Here is a 24,635-nt window from a genome sequence, read left to right as displayed (position 1 = left end):
AGAAGAGTATAAAAAAAGAAATCCAGAAAAGGATAGATGAAACCAGACTGTTTGGGAGTAACTGTCCACGAGCTAAACCAGTTTTTAGTAACATAATCAACATTACTGTGTGGCCATCATCAAGGTCATTTACTGAAATACAACATTAACTCTTACAAGATAATATAAAATATCAGTGTCATAACTGCACATACAATCACCATTATGATACACATTTTAATTTTATTACAAAATTTATAAATGTATTTAGGTAAAAACATAAACCAAAAATGTTACAAAAATAACCAGTTACTTGAACCAAATTGTTTAATGACAACCACAATATTGTCTTAAACAAACTACGTAAAAACAGCAAAACGTAGACATAAAAACAGCAAAAGCACATAACAATATTCTCATATTATATGGTTCAGATGAGGCAAAGGAAGTATGCAAGTCGGTTATAAAAAGATAACAACTGACAGAATGATAATTGTGCTTAAATTACAACATAGAAAACAAATGGAATACACTATTATATACATTAAAACAGAAATGGTAAGATGCTACAACATTTCATTTTATTCAGTATTATTCATTACTACATTGTTTTTTCTTTAAAGCAATATTGTTATAACAACAGCATAATTAAACAGTAATAGAATTTATTGACCATTCTCATATACTTTAATTACAATATTCTCTCTCACACACACACTTTTTTATATTAAAGCTTTAAAAGATGAATTGAAATAAGTTTGGTGATTTAGTAATAAAAAATAAAATAGCTATTAATAACAATTTATTTTTTGTGATAATCAATATGAGGGTATAAGAGATTTATATACGTAAATAATAAAATAAAATGTATCACACTCCGAATAATTTTTAATATACAAACATTATATAATTTGATTCCACTATCTAAAGAAATATATTTACTTAAATCTTTTCAAACTTATTGACCATTTTGTTGATAACGATTAAGTACCAATTTAAAACTATTGATAATTAAAAAAAGAAATGTTGTTTCAACATTGAAAAGTTTTCCAGAATATGACATCATAAATAATTATATAGAGCAAAAACAATTACATAGAAAAGTCCCAGTGAGATAAAAATTATCATCAATAGCAGAAATTTAGAAAGAACATCAAATTTTAAATACCTTTGCTGTTATGTAACCTACAAAGAAACCAGGGTATAAATTTCAAGCAATCTACACCATAAGTCAATCTTCACACAAAACACACAGCTGAAATTTTACAAGATGATCGTTTTGCATAGGTGATATAAGGTAAATTCTATCCTACATGAAGAGAATTAAGTGAGTGCAAGAAGTTAAATGGTTACCTCATTCTTCGAAAAGAAATAGAAAGGAAGACAGACCACATGAAACATAAGGAAGGAATTAAACATAGGATCTGTTCATTGGTTGATAGCTATTCAAAATAATATTGGAAGAAACAGTTTGAACAAATACAGTACAATACCTAAGCCAGCAATGTTTAGCATATTGTAGGAAGGAGAGCGGGAAAGATCATGAAACTACACATGATACTTTTTGATATTACAACAATAAAACTGTCGAATCAATAAAGGATGATAACGACAACTAACAAAAATGGAAAACAAACTTAAAATAAAAAAAAAAACTAAAATTTGTTAGAACTTTTAAAGCTAATTTGAAATGATTTTTTTTTAAAACATGCAAGTATGCTTCTTGTAGAAATAAGCCACTTTTTGCTAGAACAAATTAAAAAATATTTTTAAAATTATTTTTATATATGTAAACCATATTTCATTCATGCTGATCAATAAGTTTAAATTTAAAAAAAAATATTTTACAAGCACAGCAGCCTCTCTTGATAGGGATAATTGAGGGTGTTGCTGGCTAGGATAACAGAATCTGTGGTTAACAGAGACCTTAAGTTTTGTTCTTGAATTCAGGAAACAAACCATGTTAATGTCAAACTGGTAACAGAATAAGCCACGAATTAAAAATGATTATAAAAATATTATTTATTATTTTATTTTACTGTATTTACTATAATAAAATCAATAGTCACTAATCACTCTCTCATCTACTCACCTAAACTTAGATTGATTTTTTAACGGAAAAGTCTATCACCTTCTTTTGTCTTAACTGAATAACACAGTCCATAGCAGTGTGATCAGGCCAGTTTCATATTACCGTAAAGTCTAGGAAGGGAATATCATTTCATTGTTCTAAATATTGGAGCATTTTTGTGAGAAATACAGTCCCTTCGCTGTGGCTAATTTTTTTTCATTTTCATCAATCAGTTTGTCTATGTCATTGGAGATTTCATTAACCTCTCTTCTGTCACAACTTTCACAATCTTGTCATCATCATAAATTTTAAATATTTGTTTCCTTGAATCCGATTCTAACCAATCTTGCACTTCATTTTCCTTTAAATTTTCACATCCCAGTATATTTTCCAATAAAACGTAAAACTTCTCATTCAATGGCATAGTATAATAGTAGTAAACACACAACATACTACAGCTACTACACTGCATTACAGTGCAGCAGAAACACCCTCTCAAAATATAGACTGAATGCATATAATAGATAACAGAAACTAAAGAGAATTTATTGTTCTGCTTTATTGCCACGCGCTGCAAATACGCGGCACCATTTTAGTTACTACGAAATAGTAATTATATACAACAAATAATCTTCAGCAATACGCAATAATAAGATTTGTACGTGGAGTAAATGGCATCTCAGTTAATTTTTTTTTAGTTTTACTGAGGGTAATTATGGATTTAACAAGTGATTTGTAACATAGTGAAAAGCCATGTCTTAGTGGAATTCGAACCCGTAACCGCCGGATGTAAGACCTAGATGCTACTTGACCACATGGCCAGTCATCTCAGTTAAGGGAGGCCTTACTGTATAGATGGAAATTTAAATTAAATGAATTTTTTCAAACATACATATTTCACAACTGACTTCCAGCTGATAGTTGAAAATAAACCAGTTGGCACAGCAACAAAGATTATGCACAACAGCATCAGCTATATATAATATAATTACATGTTCATTTGTCATCTACTATATTCAGTGCTCTTAAAACAGCAGCCAGTGAAAGAAAGAAGCTGTCACTATCTTTCCCACCAACTGCAAGGTGTATGATATGACTGGTTTTTTTTTACAAGTTTTGGCACAGAACATAGATCCTTGTGTTTTTGCAAGCAGGAGAGTCAATTTCAAAATATAGAAATCCAGAAACACTCCAAATTGTGGATATACACTCATTTCTCAAGCCAAAAAATTAAATCAAGCACTACTGATCTGAATAGTTTTAATAATTTGCAACCACAAGCAGTGTTGCTGACAGAATTCATGAAATCTGGGACAGCATTAATGCTAACAGTTTATTATGAAATATGAAGAAGCCTTGGAGGACAATCTGAACCGTATAAGAAGCTCTAAAAGAGTTTTCTTATACATGTCACTGTGAAGCTCTACTTCACAAGTTAGAAAAAGTTTTTGAACAACTAAAATTAATGATCAACCTTTCAACATCCATCAACAAAGTAAAGTAACTAACCGTTCTTTGAAAGCAATGAGGAACTGAAGAATAGAAACAATAATTCAATGAATACCTTGTAAGCAGAATTCTATGATGCGGGTTTCCTCTGTCTCTTTTTCTCTTAAATGACATTGTACTGTCATAACAGACAAAATTTAATATGTAAGAAAATGACATAATATAAACTGAGAATTATTCATGAACACTAATGTGCCAATCCCAAAAGGCATAGTTGTATTATTAGTAAAAACTTATTTTTAAATACATTAGTAGATTACATTCAGTAAAAGTAGATGTATTCAGTAGTAGATGCATTCAGTAAAATTTACTGCGTAGATATGAGGTGGTAAAGTTGAAAACATGAGAAAATACATATAAAAAGGCAATGACGATTTTACAATACAGCAACAGTAGCTGACCATAGTGTAAAACCTTGTTGTAATTCTGGAAAGTCTCAATATTGTCAATCGAGCTAATAATAATTAGAGAATATATCTTTTTGACATATATTATCAAGTTCATTCACCTGAAGTACAGTATTCATTACACTCTTACCTGAAAGCATTCTCAAGTAAAAAAACAAAATTACAATATCTGTAAACAGATTCTACCAAATCTTTCTAAAATTGGGTTTTGCAACCAATTCAGATGCATTATAAATATTATAATTTTCATTAAAAAAAATTAATAATCAGAAATTATAATTGGTGATTATTACAGAACCACAGAGAGGAAAACTAAAATATCCACAAGCATAAAAATTCTTAAAAAAATACTACCTTCAAATAAATTTTGGAATGAAATTTTACATTAAAAATGAAACTCGCTCATCCATTTCTGGGTTTTTCTAACATAAAGTTACACAGTTAAGTAAACATAAAGTTTATTTTAATTTCTGAATATTCTAGTCAGCAACAACCTTATTTTATCTTGAATTGATAAAATATTGAATCTTTATAAACATATCCAGATGTTTTGTTTAAGTATATTTAACAGAACAAACCAGATAGCTTACACAAATTAGATAGAGCAATACACGTTTTTTCTATACAATGCAAAATTTTCTAAAAGGAGATATTTTTAAGATAATACAACGGTGAAAGCAGGCTATGTTGATTTGTATAACAGGAGCTATTATTATGAACAGTATTTAAAAAAAAGGAGTTATTTGTATGTCGAACAACTAAAGCAGAGCATAATTTTAACACAAAGTATACAATGGATCTCTCATTCATTATTATCTTGTTTCCGATCTCATTCATTACATTTATGTATTTAAGGTTAGAAGTATGTAAATAAAATGCTGCCACTGTTTATATTAAAATTGTAGCGGCATATAGTTATACAATGATGTATAATTTAATAGAGGATAGTTAAATAGAGGTTGTTAATCCGATAGAGGGCTGTTAAAATAATGCCTAATAGATTTTATCACTATTATACAGGGTGAGCAACATAAAACCGAATCCATAACGTAACCTGGTAGGTTATGTTGGAATGAAATTTTATGAATAATACATACGGATAGATTAAATTTAAAAAAACATAATTTAAATGTTGCATTTATTTACTTATTGTTACAAAAGATGTTCAAAATGACCACCTATGCACTGATACACTTTTATGCTCGACTGTTCATATTGAGAGTTGTCTGACGCAAAATGTTGTTGTCAATTATGTTGATTTCTCATTGAACGTTCACTTTCAGTTCATCAATATTGTGGGGCTTAGATGTATAAACTTTCTTCTTTAAGTAGCCCCAACAGAAAAAATTGCAAGTAGACAACTCTGGGGAACATGGAGGCCACCATCCTCTGCTGACAGCTCGTTCATTTGTGAAAGCTGCATGAACGCGATTCAGTGAAACGTTTGATTTGTGACATGTTGCTCCATCTTGTTGGAAGAAGCTGTATTCTTTTTCATTATCAATTAGTTGCGCATAGAATTGTTCAAAATTTGTGAGGTAATCTTGTGTATTGACAGTCTGATCAAAACACATTGGTCCCACCATATGATTACTGGAAACTGCAAACCAAACACCAATTTTCTCATCATGAAGCGGATGCTCAAATATCTCTTGAGGATTCCCCACCATCCAATACCTGGTGTTCTGCGAATTAACATGGCTGGATAAATGAAACCATGAAATACAACATTGGGTCTAGATAGACCCAATACCAAAAATATTTTTGAGAAGCTAGTTATAATAATTCAAGTCTCAGTTTGTCTGCCTCCTTCCGTTGTTGCACAGTTGTAACACGATATGGTTTCAATTTTAATTCATGTAGAATTTTATGATAAGATGTATATTTAATACCTGACTTTTGGGATAACTTGCACAGTGATTTGTTTGGTCTGGCAGTTATTCTCCTTTCAATATCGACAATGGCCTGGGAGTCCTAATGGAAGGTGGGCAATTTCATTTTGCATTTGATACTGAACTGTTTTACACCATTTAATAAACTAAATCATGTGAGCTACTCTTTGCTGGGAAATAGGCATTTTCCTACGAATATGTGACGTGATTCTTCAAACAATGCAGAACGAATATAGGCCTCAACTATAGCTATCTTCTCCTGGATTGAATAAGGCATTTTACACAAACAAAACTGCACTGCAACAAAAGTTTGCTGCACTGACACGTAACCACCTGACAAACAGCAGCAACTATCAGTAGTAACATATACATCCACTAGTCACGCTAGTTGTGTGAGAGTCTTTCATAAAGTATTGGGTAGCAGATTCATGAGTTTGGCTTTAAGTTGTTCACCCTGTGTAACATAACTGCTTTTCAAGGGCTGCAAAGAATTATCAAATTTTTTAAAATTCAAACTCTGAAATTAAAACATTCTTTAAATTACTCTCCCTTAGTTGTTACTATAAATAAAGGATTTTGGCAATTTAATAATGCAGGTGGGTAATAACTCAGTGCAAATGCAACAGTTTGACACAAAGGTAAGAAGTCAATGATTTTTTTTTTATTACAATATATTTCACGCTATTTAAATGGAAGACAAATATAATCCTAGAGGTCAGGTTTGAATTCTGTTAAGATCAATTAATACATATAAATAGATTTTTCAAGCATTTCAACTTTGATGGAAATATCCAGTCACTGTACAGCTCACAAACATCTACAAGAAGACACATCTACTTTCAAGAGCATAAATCAGTTAACCTCACTTGAAATATTATTTTATGAAGAAAAAGATTAGTTGTGGGATTAAATCAATTGTCTCTTACTAAACAAATAAACTGAGAAATATATCTCAAAATGAAATACTTACATCTACAGGCTGAGGTGCAGTAATACGATCCCTGGCAGGCGCCGAGTGGTGGTGTTGTAAAGGACGTGAAGGCTGGCCCGGTGAAGAGGCCATCGAGGAGTTAGAAGTACGAGGACTATGGAGTGGCCTCTGCTGTACAGTCAGCACCACCTGTGGTCCGGCTGCATCATAAAAATACAAATATAGTTATTCTTTAATGTTAAAAATAATAATAATATGGTATTTTAATAAAATTATAAAAATTTTACAATTTTAATTGTAATGTTCCTGAATGGTATGGGGAAAACCAACTATTTTCTGGTCTAATTTTTATACAGCAAATTAATGAGGAAATAATAAACTGAATCATCAAAACAAAGACTGTATCCAGTTAACGCATATTATAAATTACATTGTACATAATTATATTACGAAATTATTACTATTAAGTAATTCAATAATATTATATATAACCTACTATTTCACTTCATAGCCAAGAAATATTAACAGATTTAATTAACTTATTCTCTTAATTAACATAATTTTATCATTCTATTACATTAATGAATAAATTAAAAACAAGCATAAAAAGATAATTTCCGTTATCAGCTCAGTGGCTGCATTTTCCGATAATTGTTTATCAGTGTATAATATTAATCGATTACATATTGTACACTAACGTAAAAATTACATTTACTCCTAAAAAATCAGCACATTAATTATTCAACTAAGCTTAATACATTAATTAACGAAATCAGCATGTTAATGTGCAATTACATGCATATATGGATGCATTACTTCAACTACTCTGTAGTTAAATTAATCATCTAATAATTAAAATTTAAAAGTAATTAATTCCAATCATATTATAGCATGAAAACAATAATAAAATTAAAAGCAGTAACATTCAATTGGAGATACGAAACAGTAGCTGTTCTTAAAAACAATAATGGAAAACTGTGATCATGAACATTGTACTGTGACCATTCAATAAGTTAAGCTGTACTATTAATTATAAGAGCAAAGACAATCCTTACAAATATTCATATTCGACTAGGCAAGGAAACATGAAAAAAGCTTAATATTATTTAGGGCCTTGTAGCAGAAGCAAGAGGAAACAAACAGAAAGGAAATGTAATAGTGGTTTCTGCTATATCAGCAAAAGTACAGATTCCAAGGAAGCAGCATTATGGAACAACGATAATAGGAGCAGATACAAGAATCTAAGCAAGCTGATGAACATATCAATTTTAAGAAAATTTTTTATCAACCAATATGCCATACTTTAAGTGCCTTCGCTTTGGCTCAAAGTATAAATCAAATTAATATTACCGTAAAATTATAATTAATATTTAATTTTTGTTACAATATTTAATACACTTTTCTTTATATCTCATATTACAAATTATTAATACAACAATTTTAACAAATTTTTTTCCTTCACAAAAATATTATTTTTACATAAATACAATGATAATCAAGAATGAAAATGATATAAGGATCAAAAATCACCATCACTCCAAGTTTTGATGTGTCTCATTTATTGATGTAGTTAATTGATACAATATGATTATAATAATTTTTACGAAAAAATTACAATAGTGTGGAATACAAAATGAATGATTTTTTAATCAGTCTACAGTGAAGAAAGTAGGATATATACTACTTTCTTCACTATAATAGTCCTCTATAATACATGAAGTTTATCGGTCAGTAGCCATGGAGAACTGGTTGGTACAATTTCATGTTTGCCATTACAGCAATCAAATGTAAATTGGTTGTGCGTGTTCAAAGTAGATTCTGTAGAAAATGTATCTCAACAAATATGAATACCTTCATGGGGTAATTGAAAGTAATATAAAATATTTCACATCAACTGTTCATATTCCTAACAATGCTGAACAGAAAAACTAACTGATGCAACACGTTCTTCCCTTTTACCCAAGTAAAAATGAAACTATTCAGAAAATTCTGCCAAATTATCTTCTAAGTAAACTTGACTACAGCAGAAAATTCATTCATTTGGGAAAACCCTTGAGCATGATACGATTTAATTTATATCAAACTTTATTATCATTTTACACATGATAAACAGAATTACAAATACTAGACTTCTGAACAGCCATCACACTGTGAAAAGTTAATCGTTTATAGCAGAAACAGTAATGGTTATGGCCTGGTATTTTCAGCTAATTTTTTTTTACTATTGATTTCTAGTTTAAAGAAAACTATGGATGCAGCATAATGGTTCAACATCATAAATATATGTATATAAACCACCAAAACACAGTAATCAGAAAAGTAAAACTTACCTTATTAATTTCCGGTAACTGGTTTTCATAGTATCCTTCATTTTCAGTTGGTACATTTTTTTACATTAAAATATATATGTATAATATCTAATTTTTTTAATGTAAAAAAAAAAATAGAATTTACTACAAAATGAAAATGCAGGATACCACGAAAACCAATTATTAGAAATTAATAAGGTAAGTTTAACTTATCTAATCACTGTGTTTTGGTGGTTTATATTTTATGTAATATTAAATTTTATTAGCACAGTGGTTAAAATGTTATTGAATTATTTGAATATTAATATATATATAATGTTTCCCCATCAACTGATTTCTCAGATGAAAAAAAAACATTAACTAATCACAAAGATCTCCAGACTTAAGTTCATGGGATTTCTTTTATTGGGGTTCATATCAAAACCTATAAAAAAGAAATGCTGGAATATGAGTTCCATAATTTGAAAAATATACTATTAAAAATGAAGTGCATTTGTTGAACATTATTTTTAGCGTACAAGATATATAAAATTATACGCTTTTTAACGGTCTTTCATTATTTCTATAATTAAAAGTGGTATTTTAAAAAAAATCGTTAAATTCTTGTGCCACACCCTTATATACAAACTACTTTTAAAAATCTACTAATGAAAAAAAACAAAATAAAACAAGTAAAAAATCTATAAAAAAAAACTTCAAAATAATTTCCTTTTTTTTCCATTTTTTTATAACGTAAAGGAAAGTAGCTATCAATAGACGACATACCTCCATCAGGTTGTCACAACCATAAACAACTACCTATATGTATATATATTTAAAATACAACACCTTTATCTGCCAACTTACAGTACAGTTAGTTTAACATGAGTTAGGATGCAATGGTAATCTGAGAAAATACTCAACTGACAACAGCCATGATAATGAAATTAAATGATAATAATTATTAGTAGAAAAAAAAAATTGATTTTGATTGTTTATTTTTATATCACATCCCCTCTTCTTTCAACAAATTTCCAGTTCGATTTCAGTTTTCAAGACTTACTGAGTTTCAGGCCGAGAATGTTTTGTAAAATTCCATTAATTTAACCCTGATAATAAAAAAACGCAAACATCTAAATTCAGTGAAATTCAGGCACAAGAGTTCTGTAACATCGTAGAATAACCATTATACAAGATAATAATCGGCGATTCTAATCTCAGATTTAAGCAATGAGTTGTGTGGGAGGTTTTAACTATTTATTTAATAAATCAACAAAAAATACCAAACAATTAGAACCACTAATTGTTACGTCCACTAATCAAAGATTGAACAAATTGAAAAAGTAAGATATTCTTATAAAATAACACTTTAAATTAATACAAAAATAATTATTAGGAAACAGTAGATCTAAGGAAAAGTGCAGGAGGCACAACCAGAGGCAATTAAGAAAGAAATATGTGGCATTCAACATTACTTTTTCCTTTAATAATAGTAATAATATTTTTATTTTGAGTTCTGTAATTTTGCAATTTTTTTTTCAATTTCTTTTTTATTGAATAGTTATTTTAAGAATATTTTGTTTTTGTTTATAATGTTGGGTAAAAAAATTTGGAATGAAGAAGAGATCTCAATTGTAATAATATTAAAATTATTTAAAAAGTTTTAAATGTATATTATTTCACACACCAAAACGGTATTTCGCATACTTACTTATTTACAGTAGTTATCTAATCGATACTTTTTTCAACACTTTTCATATAGGTCACATAAATCTACGATCGTAATAAAAATAAGTTTTACTTTCAATTAAGTCAAGATTGTTGTGTTTATAAAATCAACCAGTAAAAACGGGGCAACGGACGATGTTTTGTATAGAAGGAAAAAGAACTAAACAAGCCCGATATCGTACACCATAATGACTAAGGGCATGAGTTCAGATGAAAGAAATATAAACAAAACAAAGGAATTAAGAATCTTTAACAATCTTCAAGAATCTATAATAGTTAATGTTAATCTTTAAGATTAACATTAATTGTTTATAACAGATATTTATTACTAGGTAATGAACTACTATCATTACAATAAAAAACATACAGATTAACTAAATAAAAAAATTACGTAGAAGTAAAAGAAAATTATTTGCCGGCTAATGATCAGATATATATTTTTAAAAAACAACAGATTATCGATATTCAATTAAAATATTTAAGACACTGTAGGCGTCAAAATAAATAAGTATCGGGGCAGTGAGCTACAGATGATAGCGTGACATACAGTCATCTTCTTTTAATACAAGTGTTTCGTCCGTAGCGTGTTTAAACACGTTTCATGGGTATCGTAAAAAAGTAATTGATTTTCTTTGAATAACAAAATATAATGGATGTTATTTGAGACAACAGGGCCGTACGAGCGAGTACTGTATTTAGGTTGCACCGCTCGCCCGTCTTGATTGTAAAGAGTCAAAGGTCATTCTCCTAAACACTATAATGAAGAACGGCGGAGACAGCTGTACCACTGTCTGTCAGGGATCCAAACGGACGAGCATAAAACAAATAAAAATAAAAAACGGGCCGTACCAAACCACACGTATACATCTGTACAGTTGTATATTCGGTTAATAAGCATCGCCTTTAGTACAATACTATTTTATAAAAACGTTTTAATTAAGAAAATATTATTCAAATCATAATAAAACGTCTGAAATGATTTAATAATACGACCTTAAAAAATTCAGACAGGTACTGCAAATAGCTATTTTATGTTCGCTATATGGAGTGTCTATACCTTAACATCAATATTATTTAAAAAAAAGGAAAATTTTACGAGATTCAAAAATACAGATTTATCCTTAATGTAATTAAAGAAAAGCACGGAAATTAATATTCATAATCACATCGTCATAATTATTACTGTATGATTATCTGCCTAAAGGCAGGTTATGGCTACGGGCAGATTTTTTTTGGATCGTAAAAATTTGTCTAAAAAGTACTGTTCCTACATAATTACCAATACGCCATACGCAAAAGACTGACGAATGTTCAAAGTTTTCTCTGCAGCAATCGGCAAAATTACATTTTTTTTCTTAACAGTTCGTAGGACTTAATATTTTCTTGAAAATTCTTTCGATTAGCACGGAAGAGATAATTATTCCTTTGTGTCCATTGAAGTATAGTTACGAACTATATCTACGAGCACAAAAACCAAAAATTGTCCTCAAAATCAAAAACGAAATGACCTTAAGAATACTCAACGAACATTTTTTACTAATTAAGAATTTTGTAGTAGCAGTAAAACATATAAATCATACTCTTTTGTTTGGCCAATCAAACCAAATTTTTTTTTTTCATTATAAAAAAAAAAAAAATATTATAATGAAGTAAAAAACTTCTAAAAAATAATCCTATTTTTTCGTCCCTATTTGCAACATCTAAGTAAAAGTAATTTCTTAATACGGTATACCCAGAATTCTTTTGACAGAAAATTGTATACAAAAATAAACACAAATAATGTATTTATGAAGTTTACTTCGTTTAAGAAAACATTTCAAACAAAATTTAAACAAAAATAATCAAATTAGTCACGCCTAATCTGCATCAAGTATAATTAATTAAAGCCAGAATAAATTTTTAACTTTGTTTAAAATTTATATCGCACACGTCAGTAGAAGTCTAAATTAAACTTACTAAATAATATATTTACAGTTTATAAATCGTTAATAATTTTAAACTTCATCGTCTTAATATTTTGAAAAGATAGGGAAGTGCTGTATTTTAGAATAACATCTGACAATGAGATACGAGGGTTGTGAGAAGAGGTGAGACGTTTTCGACATAAAGATTCTATTTTTGTTACGATCAACTCTTTGTCATCGCACCGTTTGTAGGTTGCGCGCTGGCCTCATCAAGCTTAACTGGACAGATATTTAGCGTAATATTACTACGACTGTCGTTCTACTTGTCAGTCAGTCGATGCAGCAGTAAAGCAATTTAACTTTATACAAACAGATAGAATCTAGTTTCCATTAACAACAACAAACGACCTTACCCGTCCGACTTTTACTACTACTACTACTACTACATAGCATTAAAAAGTGCCGACCTATTCGTCATAAATATTATCTAGCCTACCAAAAATAGCCGCTAGTTTAAACTACGCAAAATTTCCCAAATAATTCTCATCACCAACTGTAAACCGCAAATCACGACTAATATTTCCATCCGACAAATAAAGATTTTTGTATGAAATTTATTAGTAAAACATAAGTTAAATAATTAATCAAACAGGCTAAATAAATAAATTTCATTTTTATCCGGTTTTGAATTAAAATAAAAATATTATTATACATCCATCTTTTTTATTCTTAAACGGGGGAAAATTCTTCACGGACCAATGAAGACAACTAATTAGTCGACTAAGAACATAAAAAATAAATAAAATATATACAGATTCCTCCACAGATAAAATTAAATTACACGTAGTTGGGTGCAGCAAATTAAAAGAGTAAACTATAACGAATCAAGGTTTTCATTCTCAAACACACCGGGTTGGACTAGCGGTGAACGCGTCTTCCCAAATCAGCTGATTTGGAAATCGAGAGTTCCAGCGTTCAAATCCTATTAAAGTCGGTTATTTTTACACGGATTTGAATACTAGATCGTGGATACCGGCGTTCTTTGTTGGTTGGGTTTCAATTAACCACACATCTCGCGAATGGTCGAACTGCGACTGTACAAGACTACACTTCATTTATTTATCAACCTCATTTATCCTGTTAAGTAATACCTGAACGGTAATTCTCGGAGGCTAAACAGGAAAAAGAAAAGAAAGGTTTTCATTATTAATTAAAAAGTCAGCACAACTTTAAACTGTACCGTGTTAAGTCTGTATAAATACCATATGTCAACGATGAATCTCAATGGTTGAAAAGATCTCAGTATTTTAATTAAACAATACGCATTTAAGTAACTGGCAGAAATATAAAAAAGGTAAGTTTTTAAAAATATATCTTATAATTATCTTATATATTATAAATATATATATATATATATATATATATATATATTTTAATGGATAAAATCTAGTAACCTGATGATTCTTAAAATAATTCACAAATAAGAATCGCTCAAAAACCGCCAAGAAAATAATTTTTAAAATCTAAAAATAGGTCTGTATTTCGATTGTTTACCATTATTATCAATACGGGAGAAACTAAAGAAGGTAAATATACAAAATGAACAAAAAAATAAAACTTTACGATTAAGAAAAATAATAAATTCTTACGAAACATTAAAAAACGTATTTTCAAATTGTTTATAAAATAATAATAATAAATTTTTATTTTTAATTTTATAAATACAGATAGACATCCTTTTCGTTGTATCATTTCCTAAGTACTATTTATTTATTTACTATTTATCACTAATATTTTTTTAAAATTGTTTTCAATATTTTTTTAATTTGTTCTGAATTTTTCTTATTTACCTTGAGTATTCCTTCTGTTTTGTTTAACAAATTATTTTTATTTATTATTTTTTGGTGAACGGTTTCATGTTTTCTATCTGTGAATCTATTTAAACAACCGTTTAGCATAATAGCTCTTTCTTATATTTAACGATATTTTTGTGATTATACAAACAAACTGTTAAATCAATTACCGCTCCAAATCCGGCAATTGATATTAAACAATCCTGTTAACCGTTTTGATGCAGTGCCATTAACTGAACTAACTCGACAATACAGAGGCACGACTCTACGTACACGACTAAAGGTATAAACTGTACGTTTAACTTTACTTGGATCTGGTATCGTTAGAAAAAAGTTGTCTAAACTGCAAATCGCTAAACATTATCTAACCGTCGAGTTTAAATAATCTCCAAATCAAAATGAACGACATATACGATTGTTAAAACTGAAGTACAAATTTTAGTACAGCTATTAAAAACCGATAGGCCATAAACTGACGTATACTAATTAGAGGAAAACATCCCTACACCGAAGGACCCACCCCTAAAAGAAGATAGAGGGTCACCCAAGTAGAACTACAATACTTCACAGCTAATGAGACGAAAAGGAATAATGCGAGGTTCTGAAACGCAAAACTGCTTTTAAATTTCCCCAGACGATAAGGATGAGTGCACATTACCACTCGGCTGGTGGGTATGGTAACTCAACATAGAAATTAAAATTATGCTCACGATCGAACCTTAATACATAAGATTACCATTTTGTCCTTAAATTTTCGTAAACAATTACATTAGGCAATATAAAATTTTTTTTGCTTAATTAGTGAATATTTCAGTAGATAGTATATATACGAGGGATGGCTGATATGTAAAACGCATTCGGATTATTAATCCATCCTCTGGAACAATGATGTGTTATAATTATTTAGTTCATATATAATTAATTATACTAAACTGAATTTTATAAAAGTATAAATATAACAATTGATCGTCAAAAAGTAAAATAAAGTTAACGTTATCCGTCATGTCAGTATGAAAATCTCAACTGTTATCCCCGTTAACAACTGAGACCTTCATACTGACATGACGGATAACATTAACTTAATTTTACTTTTTGACGATCGATTGTTATATTTATATTCTTATAAAATTCAATTTAGTATAACTAATTACATGTGAAGTAAATAATTATAATGTATAACACATCATTGTTCCTGAGGATGGATTGATAATCCGAAAGCGCTTGAACATTACTATTAAAGACTGTTAGTAAGCTGAAACTATTACATAAATAATTTACATATTAATACCAGCGGCTCATGCTTAATAAAATTCATGTAAAGCGCAATCGAAACAAAACTCGTAAATGAAAAGATAGTAATATGAAACAAATATATCATAAAAGTACATTTTATATGCTACAAAAAGCTATGTTTATTTTTCCAAGAAGTTCACAGTTACACATTTCTATCTATGAAAATCAATTTTTCATTCCATCAATGAAGAATTCTGGCGATTTTCCTTGTTCCACTTCACTGCGTCCTTCAGTTAATACCCTTAATAATCCTTAAAATGAATACCCTTAATAATCTCAATTAAAAGAAGTGAAAATTGTACGGCGTGAAACTTCAACTCTACAAGAGCGTCAACCGTCGAGATGTATGCGGCCGAGTATTATCGTGTTGCAGAATTATCCGGTCCGTGGATTACCACACACGTCTCCTAAGGCGTATTTAACGTTTCAACGCACGAAAGTTTATCGGCCACCTAATCTCAGCACTTCGATTAACGGTTTTATCACCATAAATGGCTTATAGACGCTCATTAGCGTTCATTTTTTCCGATGTTAACATTTCAATCGCTGCACGCTGTGTTAGACGCGTTGAAAAAGCAGGCGTATTCATAACAATGACGACTGACAGAAAATATGAGGGTGTGGATCAAAGTGAAACTACAAGATGGCAGCACCTGTCGCTTTGTGCAACATTTTTTCTGCCGTTACGTTTCAGTATGGAATAGCTTTCAGCCGTTCCTCGTATATAAATAACGGAGAGTAGTAATCCGCCTGCTTGGAAATCATTCCTAAACGTTTATATGTTCTCAGTAATCAATTCGCTGGATAATTTCTTCTTTTTTCGATTAAAACCCTCATATTTCCCAGTGGTCACTAACCACTCTGCGTAAAAAATCAAGATAGATTTTTTCTAATTCTTACTCGAATTAAACTGAATAAAAATTTAATAAGAACTTAATTAAAAATAACAAAATTTCGAATGACTTTTGTCCAAATCTATAATTATTTTTCAACATATTTATTAGTTTTTTAATTATACCTACAAGGACAACTGCTTATATTTAGGCATACAGCCCTGAATCTTCTAATTATATAAACACATACGTAAATCATGTAAACTATTTATTATAAAGAGAAAATAATAAATCATATAATTTTCTACATTGATTACGTTCTTTATTTTGAACAATAACTGTTTACTAGTTTTTAAGTTTTCTTGAAAATAATCTTTTTTTTAATATGTTTCTCTCGATTTTTTCTTTTTTAAAAAATGATTCTTTTAAAATTGAAAACAACGTCTTCACATCACAACGTATAAATTTATTTTTCTAAATAATTTTATTATTACTTCTTCCAAGTAATGTGGTGTAGGACCTATATGTTTTTTGGTGTTACAGAACAATTTTAGACGACGTGATACGATACACCAACTACTCATGAAAACGGCGTAACCGCGCTCACGAACAAATATCTAATGAGAAACTAACTACGGAAAGCGAAGAGTGAAATGGTTTCCCGTTAAATATTTCAGAGCGCTAAATATACTGTTACATATTAGCTTATCGAACCCATCGAAATATACGTCCTGCAAGTAATACATTGAATTTATTTATCATACAGACAAAAGCACTATTACAGTCAGAGAAAGTAACTTATTGATAGAATGTTGAGATGTTTTACATGCGTCACATCCATAAACAAGAATGGGACAGATAGTGAAAAGCAGCAAATTAATATATCTATTTCTACAGCACGCATAAGATATTGTATACACCGCCTCGTCTATAAGCAACAGTTTTCATGGTTCACTGAATTATAATGTGTCTGTGTGTTGGCCTGCGCGCTTACTGTTACACCAGATCTAAGTTGTTAAACTATTTGACGTATTTCGAATAACTATTATCATGCAATTTGGAAAAACCATTTCAATGTATCCGCTCATTAACAATACCTCAATTCTATTGAATCCGTTTAATTTTTTTTTTTATCTCCGTAAATATATATACACACACACACACACACACACACACACACACACACACACACAGAGAGAGAGAGAGAGAGAGAGAGAGAGAGAGAGAGAGAGAGAGAGAGAGAGAGAGAGAGAGAGAGAGAGAGAGAGTGAGTGTGAGTGAGGGGGGGGGTCGTCCACAGCCGACCCTCTATGTGTTTAAATATGGTGGGAAGCTAGTAGTGCAATCTATCAACCATCTACAAGTTAATCTAAAAACTAGCTAGTGTTGGAACTGTTTGATGATCTCTAAGTAGTCGTCTAACTGTTTTTTCTCATTTTTTCAGATAACTTACAAATAAACGGCTTGACCGATTATCAAGAAATGTGCAGAACGTTATTGAGGCTAGGTTTAAACTTCGGTTAAGTTACATAAAAAAAAACAAAAACATTTTATTAAGAAAGACCAACATATAAATATATATTTATAAAAAATGATAAAGTCCAACGAAAGATTTGGATAGTAATCTTACAGTCATCTCTACATCATCCTTCGGTAAATCCAAATCGCTCCTTTAAATGAACGAATTTCATATTTTATTTTTACATTTATTTTTACAAAGTAAAATACTGAACTTTAAGAAAATAATTGTAAAAAAATTCCAAAATTAATACACTGAAATTTATTGTACAATGTTAACCAACCAGACTGGACAATTTAGAATTTACCCAATAGCTTAAATTAATTTTTGTTAAGTGTAACAAGTAAAGGTAAAAATAATCTTTTTTTAAAAAAAAAATGCTAACAACACAGTCGTAGGACTTTCTCGCCATGCGGTGTTTTTCTGATGTACGGCTTTACACACACAACTTAATTTAAAATATTTAATATTTTAATTAAATATAATATCTTTTGTTTATTTAATACAATGATTCTAAGTAAAGTGCTCGGGCATACCTATTTCATTCGCGCGAGTGTAGCGGTACTAGCGGCCACTTAAAATATTATTAAATTCTACCGCTCACCTGTGACGTTACAACACAGCAGACGACTACAACAAACAACTACGAAATTAAAATAAAAATTATTGTTTTGTTCCCTAGAGGTGACCGGCCCATCTATAAAGAGATAGCTGCAGTGGATATCCCTGTTTTCACAATGGGCGAACTGTGACAGGCGGCAGGGAGGCTGAAAGCTAAAATGAGTCCCGTCTCGACCGGATTACTAACGAGGTTGTAGTTGCAACGGTGGAAGTTGCTTCGGACCAAGTGCTGGCTGCATTCAACCGAATATTCCTGGGTGGTAGTTTGCCACCAAAATGGTAGGAGACCAGGGTGGTTACTGAGGAATGGTGGAGGAGAGGTAGGAGGGCCAGTCGGATACCGACCTCTTTGACTGTTGCGTTGCCTAAGCAAACGCTTCGAGAAGCTGTTGGCGGAGCGTCTTCGAGATGAAGTAGAACGGAAGGGAGGCCTTAGTGAATGTCCATATGGATTCAGGAGAGGGCGGACAACGGAGGATATCAGAGCTAGGGTAATGAGAATTTTTTATGAGGCCGCAGCGGGTTCTTTGAAGACGAGGTGCATTCCGGCAGTGGTAATGTTGGATGTCAACAATGCATACAACTCACTGCCGTTCGGATGCATGATGGATTAGTTGATTCGTAGAGATATCAGCCCGTATCTTGTGCGAGTCCTTGAGGACTATTTCATTGGCAGGAGGATAGTTGGTCGTGCAGAAGCTAAGGAGGTTACGACCAGTACGGAGCGCGGTATCCCGCAGGGATCGGTAATTAGACCGATCCTGTGGAACCTAACATGTGATGGCATCCTCAAGTTGGGGTATCCTGAGGGAGTTTCGGTTATCGGTTTTGCCCATGACTCCGTGGTATTAGTCGCCAGAACAGAAGAGATAATCAGGAAAGGTGAACGGCCATTCTATTGTTCGATAGATAGTTGGCGGGCCACGGATTTACCTCGCTGCCGAGGAAACGAAGCTGCAGGTGGTGGCCGGGAAACTCTCCGCCATCAAGCTACAGGGAAGGGGAGGGTCGTTATCGAGCCAGTCAGTAGAGCCAAATACCTGGGGGTTTGGCTTGACAGCCGGAGACCTATTCAAGATCATGTCAGAGAGGCAGTGGACAAGACAAGTAGAACAGCAGTGTCGGCTGTCTCAAGGCTCATGAACAAGGTTGGCGAGCCGAGCTCATCAAAAAGGAGGATGATGGCGGCGGTGGCTCGGTCCGTCGCCTTGTATACCGTGCCAGTGTGGAAGAAGGCGTTGTGCAGGAAAGTGGCCGTTCGGAGGCTTGCGGGGCTGCAGCGCCGACTGGCAATCGACGTTGCTAGGGCTTACCGAACGGTCTCTACAGAGGCAGTTCTGGTGATTGCCTCGATTCCTCCTATGGAGCTCTTGGTGGAAGAACGAGTGCAAAGAAGTGAAGGGAAGACAAAGAACATGGCCAAGAAGGAGACGATAGAGCGCTTGCAGGAGAGATGGACTGGATTAGAGGTGGGTCTCTGGACGAAGAAGTTAATACGATACCAGGCCTTCACTCAGACATGAGCACGGGTAACTCACGTTTGAACTAACCTAATTTTTATCGAGGCATGGCAGCTTTAATAGCTATCTATGCGCTTCACGGTGAGCGGAACTGGTCAACAGTCAGTAAGGTAATAGGGAACATCATCCAAAAGAAGACCATGAAAGAAGTGGAAGATGGGTGAGGGGTGTTAGCGTTAGGGCAGAGAGGACAGCTTCGTTCGGGAGGGGTAGTATGCTCCGACGTCCCACTTCAATGACTGAACGGGGACTCCTGGGTTGCTTAGGTGGGGAAAAGAAGACCGAGACCTGGTGTGGGGCCCCGGATTAGAAGCAGGCGCTTATTAAAAGACCGAGACCCAGCCACGGGGGGGGGGGGGGGTGCTGTCAGAAACGGCATAGCCGGGTCTGGCATGGACTCCCAGGGGAGTAGATGCAACTGGCACCCTCACGACCGTATTATACGAAATCGTGGATCGAGCCTTGAGGGGAAGGGAGTTAAAAAAAAGACTACAACAAACTCGACATCAAAAATCAGCTGATTTCAAAGTCTATAGTTCTAAGGTTCAAATCCTAGTAAAGACAGTAACTTTTATGAGGATTTGAATACTAGATCGTGGATACCGATGTGGTTTGTTGGTTGGGTTTCAATTAACCACACATCTCAGGAACAGTTGACCTGAGACTGTACAAGACTAGACTTCATTTACATTCATACATATCATCTTCATTCATCCTCTTAAGTTCCAGAGGCTAAACAGAAAAAGAAGACTACAACAGCTGTACGTCAGTGCTAATTGTTTAGAGAAGAGGTACCAATAACGCACTATATCCACTTATCCATTATTTTATGAGTATTTTTTGGAGTAGGGGTGCGATTTTGAAAAACTTTTTTTGAAAAAATATTTTTGTTAACAATGTACCTAAGAAAAATAAGACCTTAATCAGGCGAAATGTCGAGATACTGAGGGTGACCTTGCTCTACAGTCTCACATCCTCGACCATTTAAGTTGAAAATTTAATGGTGTCAATGCCCCATAAATAGAAGTAATCCGACCAAGTTTAGTCAAAATCGGTTGAGTAGTTCTAGAGAAATAAGGTGATTTAGGATGTGACTGCGAACACAAACACGTACATACGAACACACGGAAAATTTCCATCCGGTTTTTTGCTTCCTAAGGAGCCCTCCTTAGATGTCAAAATGTAAATACCCGTTACAAACCCCATATGCCCAAACTGGACAGATTACAATACTTTTCCCTTCTAAAGCTATAGCTCTGCTGTAGCGTAGACGGGAAAGTAAAATCAAAATGATTTATTATTATTTTTAGATTTACGAATATATACCTTTAATTTTGTTAAATATAAATTGAAAAGAATTGTATCCACTTAATATTTACAAATCAAGTTTTTATTCACATGAAAATAATAATGTTCCCATAGAGAAAAAATCAAACCTTTTCAGCTTTCGGAACAGCAATAACGTCCCGTAAAATGAATGAATAATACATACAAATGCAAATTACGTTAGTAAAAAGCAATATTTACACAACATAACCGCGAATTTTTACGATCATAGTTGCGTAAATTTAATATAGCTACCTAATTGCAACAGGCGCACCATAATTTGTAGACAAGTCGATTAATTAAAACGGCATCCAAACTGGTTATTGATCGAATTAATAACTAATTTAATTTCAAACGGATTTCTTGAAATGTGTCAGTACAGCTTAATGAAGAAAGTTATTTAAATAAAAAGTTGAGGAATGAACGGAAATGTGAGTTAACGCACTTCAACGTTTTTAAACGGCAACTAAGTAAATTAAATTAAAAAATCATTAATTAGTGTACTATAAAACCATTTATTTCTTATACTAACAAAAAATTGCATTTGACTATAAATTTTGTGTAACTATTTTTGTTTTATTATAATAAACATCCTTTAAAATAATTTTAAAGGATAACTCTATTTGTTTAACCAGGTTAAACAAATTCACAAATTTTTTTTTCATAAAAAAAAAATATATTTTTGACAATAAAATTTAAAGACATAAAACTTTCTTTAACAAATTCATTAACTTCCTTATTATTTTCTCTTAAATATTATTTGTATATGTAATGCTGATGAACAACGAATAAAGAAACTATAAAACTGTTTATTTCATTTAATTTCATGATATTGTGTTAAATAACCATTGATTAATCTTAAGTAAATAAAACATAAATAAATAACAAGAGGATCAGAAATATATTTGTATTTCTCAGGATAAATTACATACCAGCAAAGCCGATTACATTGGATAGTAGTATTAATGAAACGCACATAAAAAAAACATTTGGTAAGAATTTATTCATCGAAATAATATCGTTTAAATGAATACACTAAATTTTTAAGTCTCCAGTAAGACACATCATTTACTGAACGGCCAATTAGTCCTATTGTCCGTCGTACGGTTATATAAATAAATTTAACAAATTCAATCGCTGGTTTTTACAGAAAATCGTAAAATTGTACGTAAAATAAAATAGAAAGCATAAATTCAATAAGTCAAAATCTTAAATAAGGAAGAATAATAAGGAAAAAAAATAGATTAGCTTATAACAATGTTATTTAAAATAAATATCATAAAGCGAATTATTTGTTGAATTATTTATTTACGAAACTTAATTCTAAATAGCAGGTACGCTATTTCAAAAGAATAACTAATATTCTTTTGAGCTTTGTAGCCCTACAAAACTACAAAATAAAAATGTAAATTGTACAAAAAAAAAATTCATAAATAAATAAATAAAGTGTTAATGAAAAGTCAGTAAAAGTAATATAATTATAATTATTAAATTTATTCTAAAAAAAATTATGAATACCATACAGATATTAAGTTCGAACTATAATAAACGTAGAATTAATTTAATTAATTAAAACGTTAATTCGTACTACATTTTATAAACGTAAAAGACAAAATGATTTCATATAAATAATTTATATAGCGGCTCAAATAAATAGATACGGTAGAATAAATAAATAATTAAATACAAATTTAAATAAATGAATAAATAATAGCAAAAGTAAATGAATATGGTAGAATAAACAATTATAAAAAAAATAAAATAAATAATGATAATAAATACAAGTCTGCATCATTTTGAGGTCTTACTTTTATCGCAACCAGTAGCACGTGTTCCGCATGCCGAGTTATGAATGGGTTACAGGAGGCAAGTAGAGAGCTTGTAGGGAGTGCACGCCTTTAGATTTTACTTACAATATAACGGACTGACTAAATAAGTAACGTCTTTTACTCTCATAACATAAAACTCCGATCCTATTGGACTCTATTTCTTCCTCTCACTTTGATTATAATTCGGCGAAATGTAATCAGAATATCTGGTAACGAAGGCGTTAGTGACATCAATAAATTTAAAGCGGCCGCCGCTGTCAGACGATTGGCGTTAAATAGAGGTGACTATGATTGTAAAATCCGTCGGCGGAACGGCGACTGCACTGCCGATGGGCATGGGACACCATGCAGCCGTGAGATGTAGCGGCATCTCGACGATGGTTTATGAGGTGAATGTCATGAGGGACTCTGCGATGGAGCCGGTCTGTCCGCCTCTCCCTTGTAAGTCAGACCGGACTCCATAATTTAACCTAAGTCTGGGGTATGAACTAAAGTTGAGTTCAGTAATGGAATTTAGGACTAAATTTCGTTGTTGCGATCAACATTTTTGGTGGTATGTTGTGTTTAAATTGCCTCAAATTTCGAGACATTCACGTAATCGGCACAATATGTAGAACTAGGCGCGGGATACGTGTGCTTCCGCGAACTCGGTTAGCTAGTTCAGAGGGATACGACGTAGGACATTCAAGATGTCCGGACGAGGCCTACAACGAAGGCAAAAGCCGAGTTAATAAATCACCGATGAAAATGTCTACCGAGGCATTTACATCGGTGGCATCCCAACGAGGCCAGGCTTATTACTATGAAATGTAAAAAGTCAGAGGGCGATAGACGACTCCCGTTAAAGCCCAACATGGCTATGAAAGGGGGAGGAGTGGCGACCGGAACGTCACTAGGCGGGTGTCTTCCCCTACGTGGTTAGGATGTCAGCCGATTGAGGTTTGTAAGCGTAGTAGTGATCTTATACTAAATATTACAGTTTTAAACTCGTGATCATCTCGTATTTCAAACTGAACTTTTTGAAAGTGGGATCTTGGCCTCATACCACTCGGGATCCAAACGCATGCCCCCGCTCCGGAGGTGAATCGCTAAAATAATCCGTCACTTCTGTCACAGTACTGTCGAATATGGA

The 24,635-nt window shown here is 32.0% G+C and overlaps 1 protein-coding gene across 6 annotated transcripts in view; it reads right to left on the bottom strand.

Annotated features, from left to right (window-relative positions):
* The window catches only part of RhoGEF2 (Rho guanine nucleotide exchange factor 2), a 1,010,441-nt gene that overhangs the window by 785,037 nt on the left and 200,769 nt on the right, over positions 1-24,635 (bottom strand). For all 6 annotated transcript variants that reach the window (XM_075355529.1, XM_075355530.1, XM_075355526.1 and 3 more), the window contains one exon: positions 6,829-6,989. In XM_075355529.1, the coding sequence (XP_075211644.1) occupies positions 6,829-6,989 (161 nt within the window). The remainder of the gene's footprint in view (positions 1-6,828; positions 6,990-24,635) is intronic.

This window comes from Lycorma delicatula, chromosome 2, assembly GCF_047948215.1.
Source record: "Lycorma delicatula isolate Av1 chromosome 2, ASM4794821v1, whole genome shotgun sequence".
Lineage (NCBI taxonomy): Eukaryota > Metazoa > Arthropoda > Insecta > Hemiptera > Fulgoridae > Lycorma > Lycorma delicatula.
Note: the sequence above shows the minus strand (reverse complement) of the source record. Positions and strands in the feature narration are given on the sequence as shown.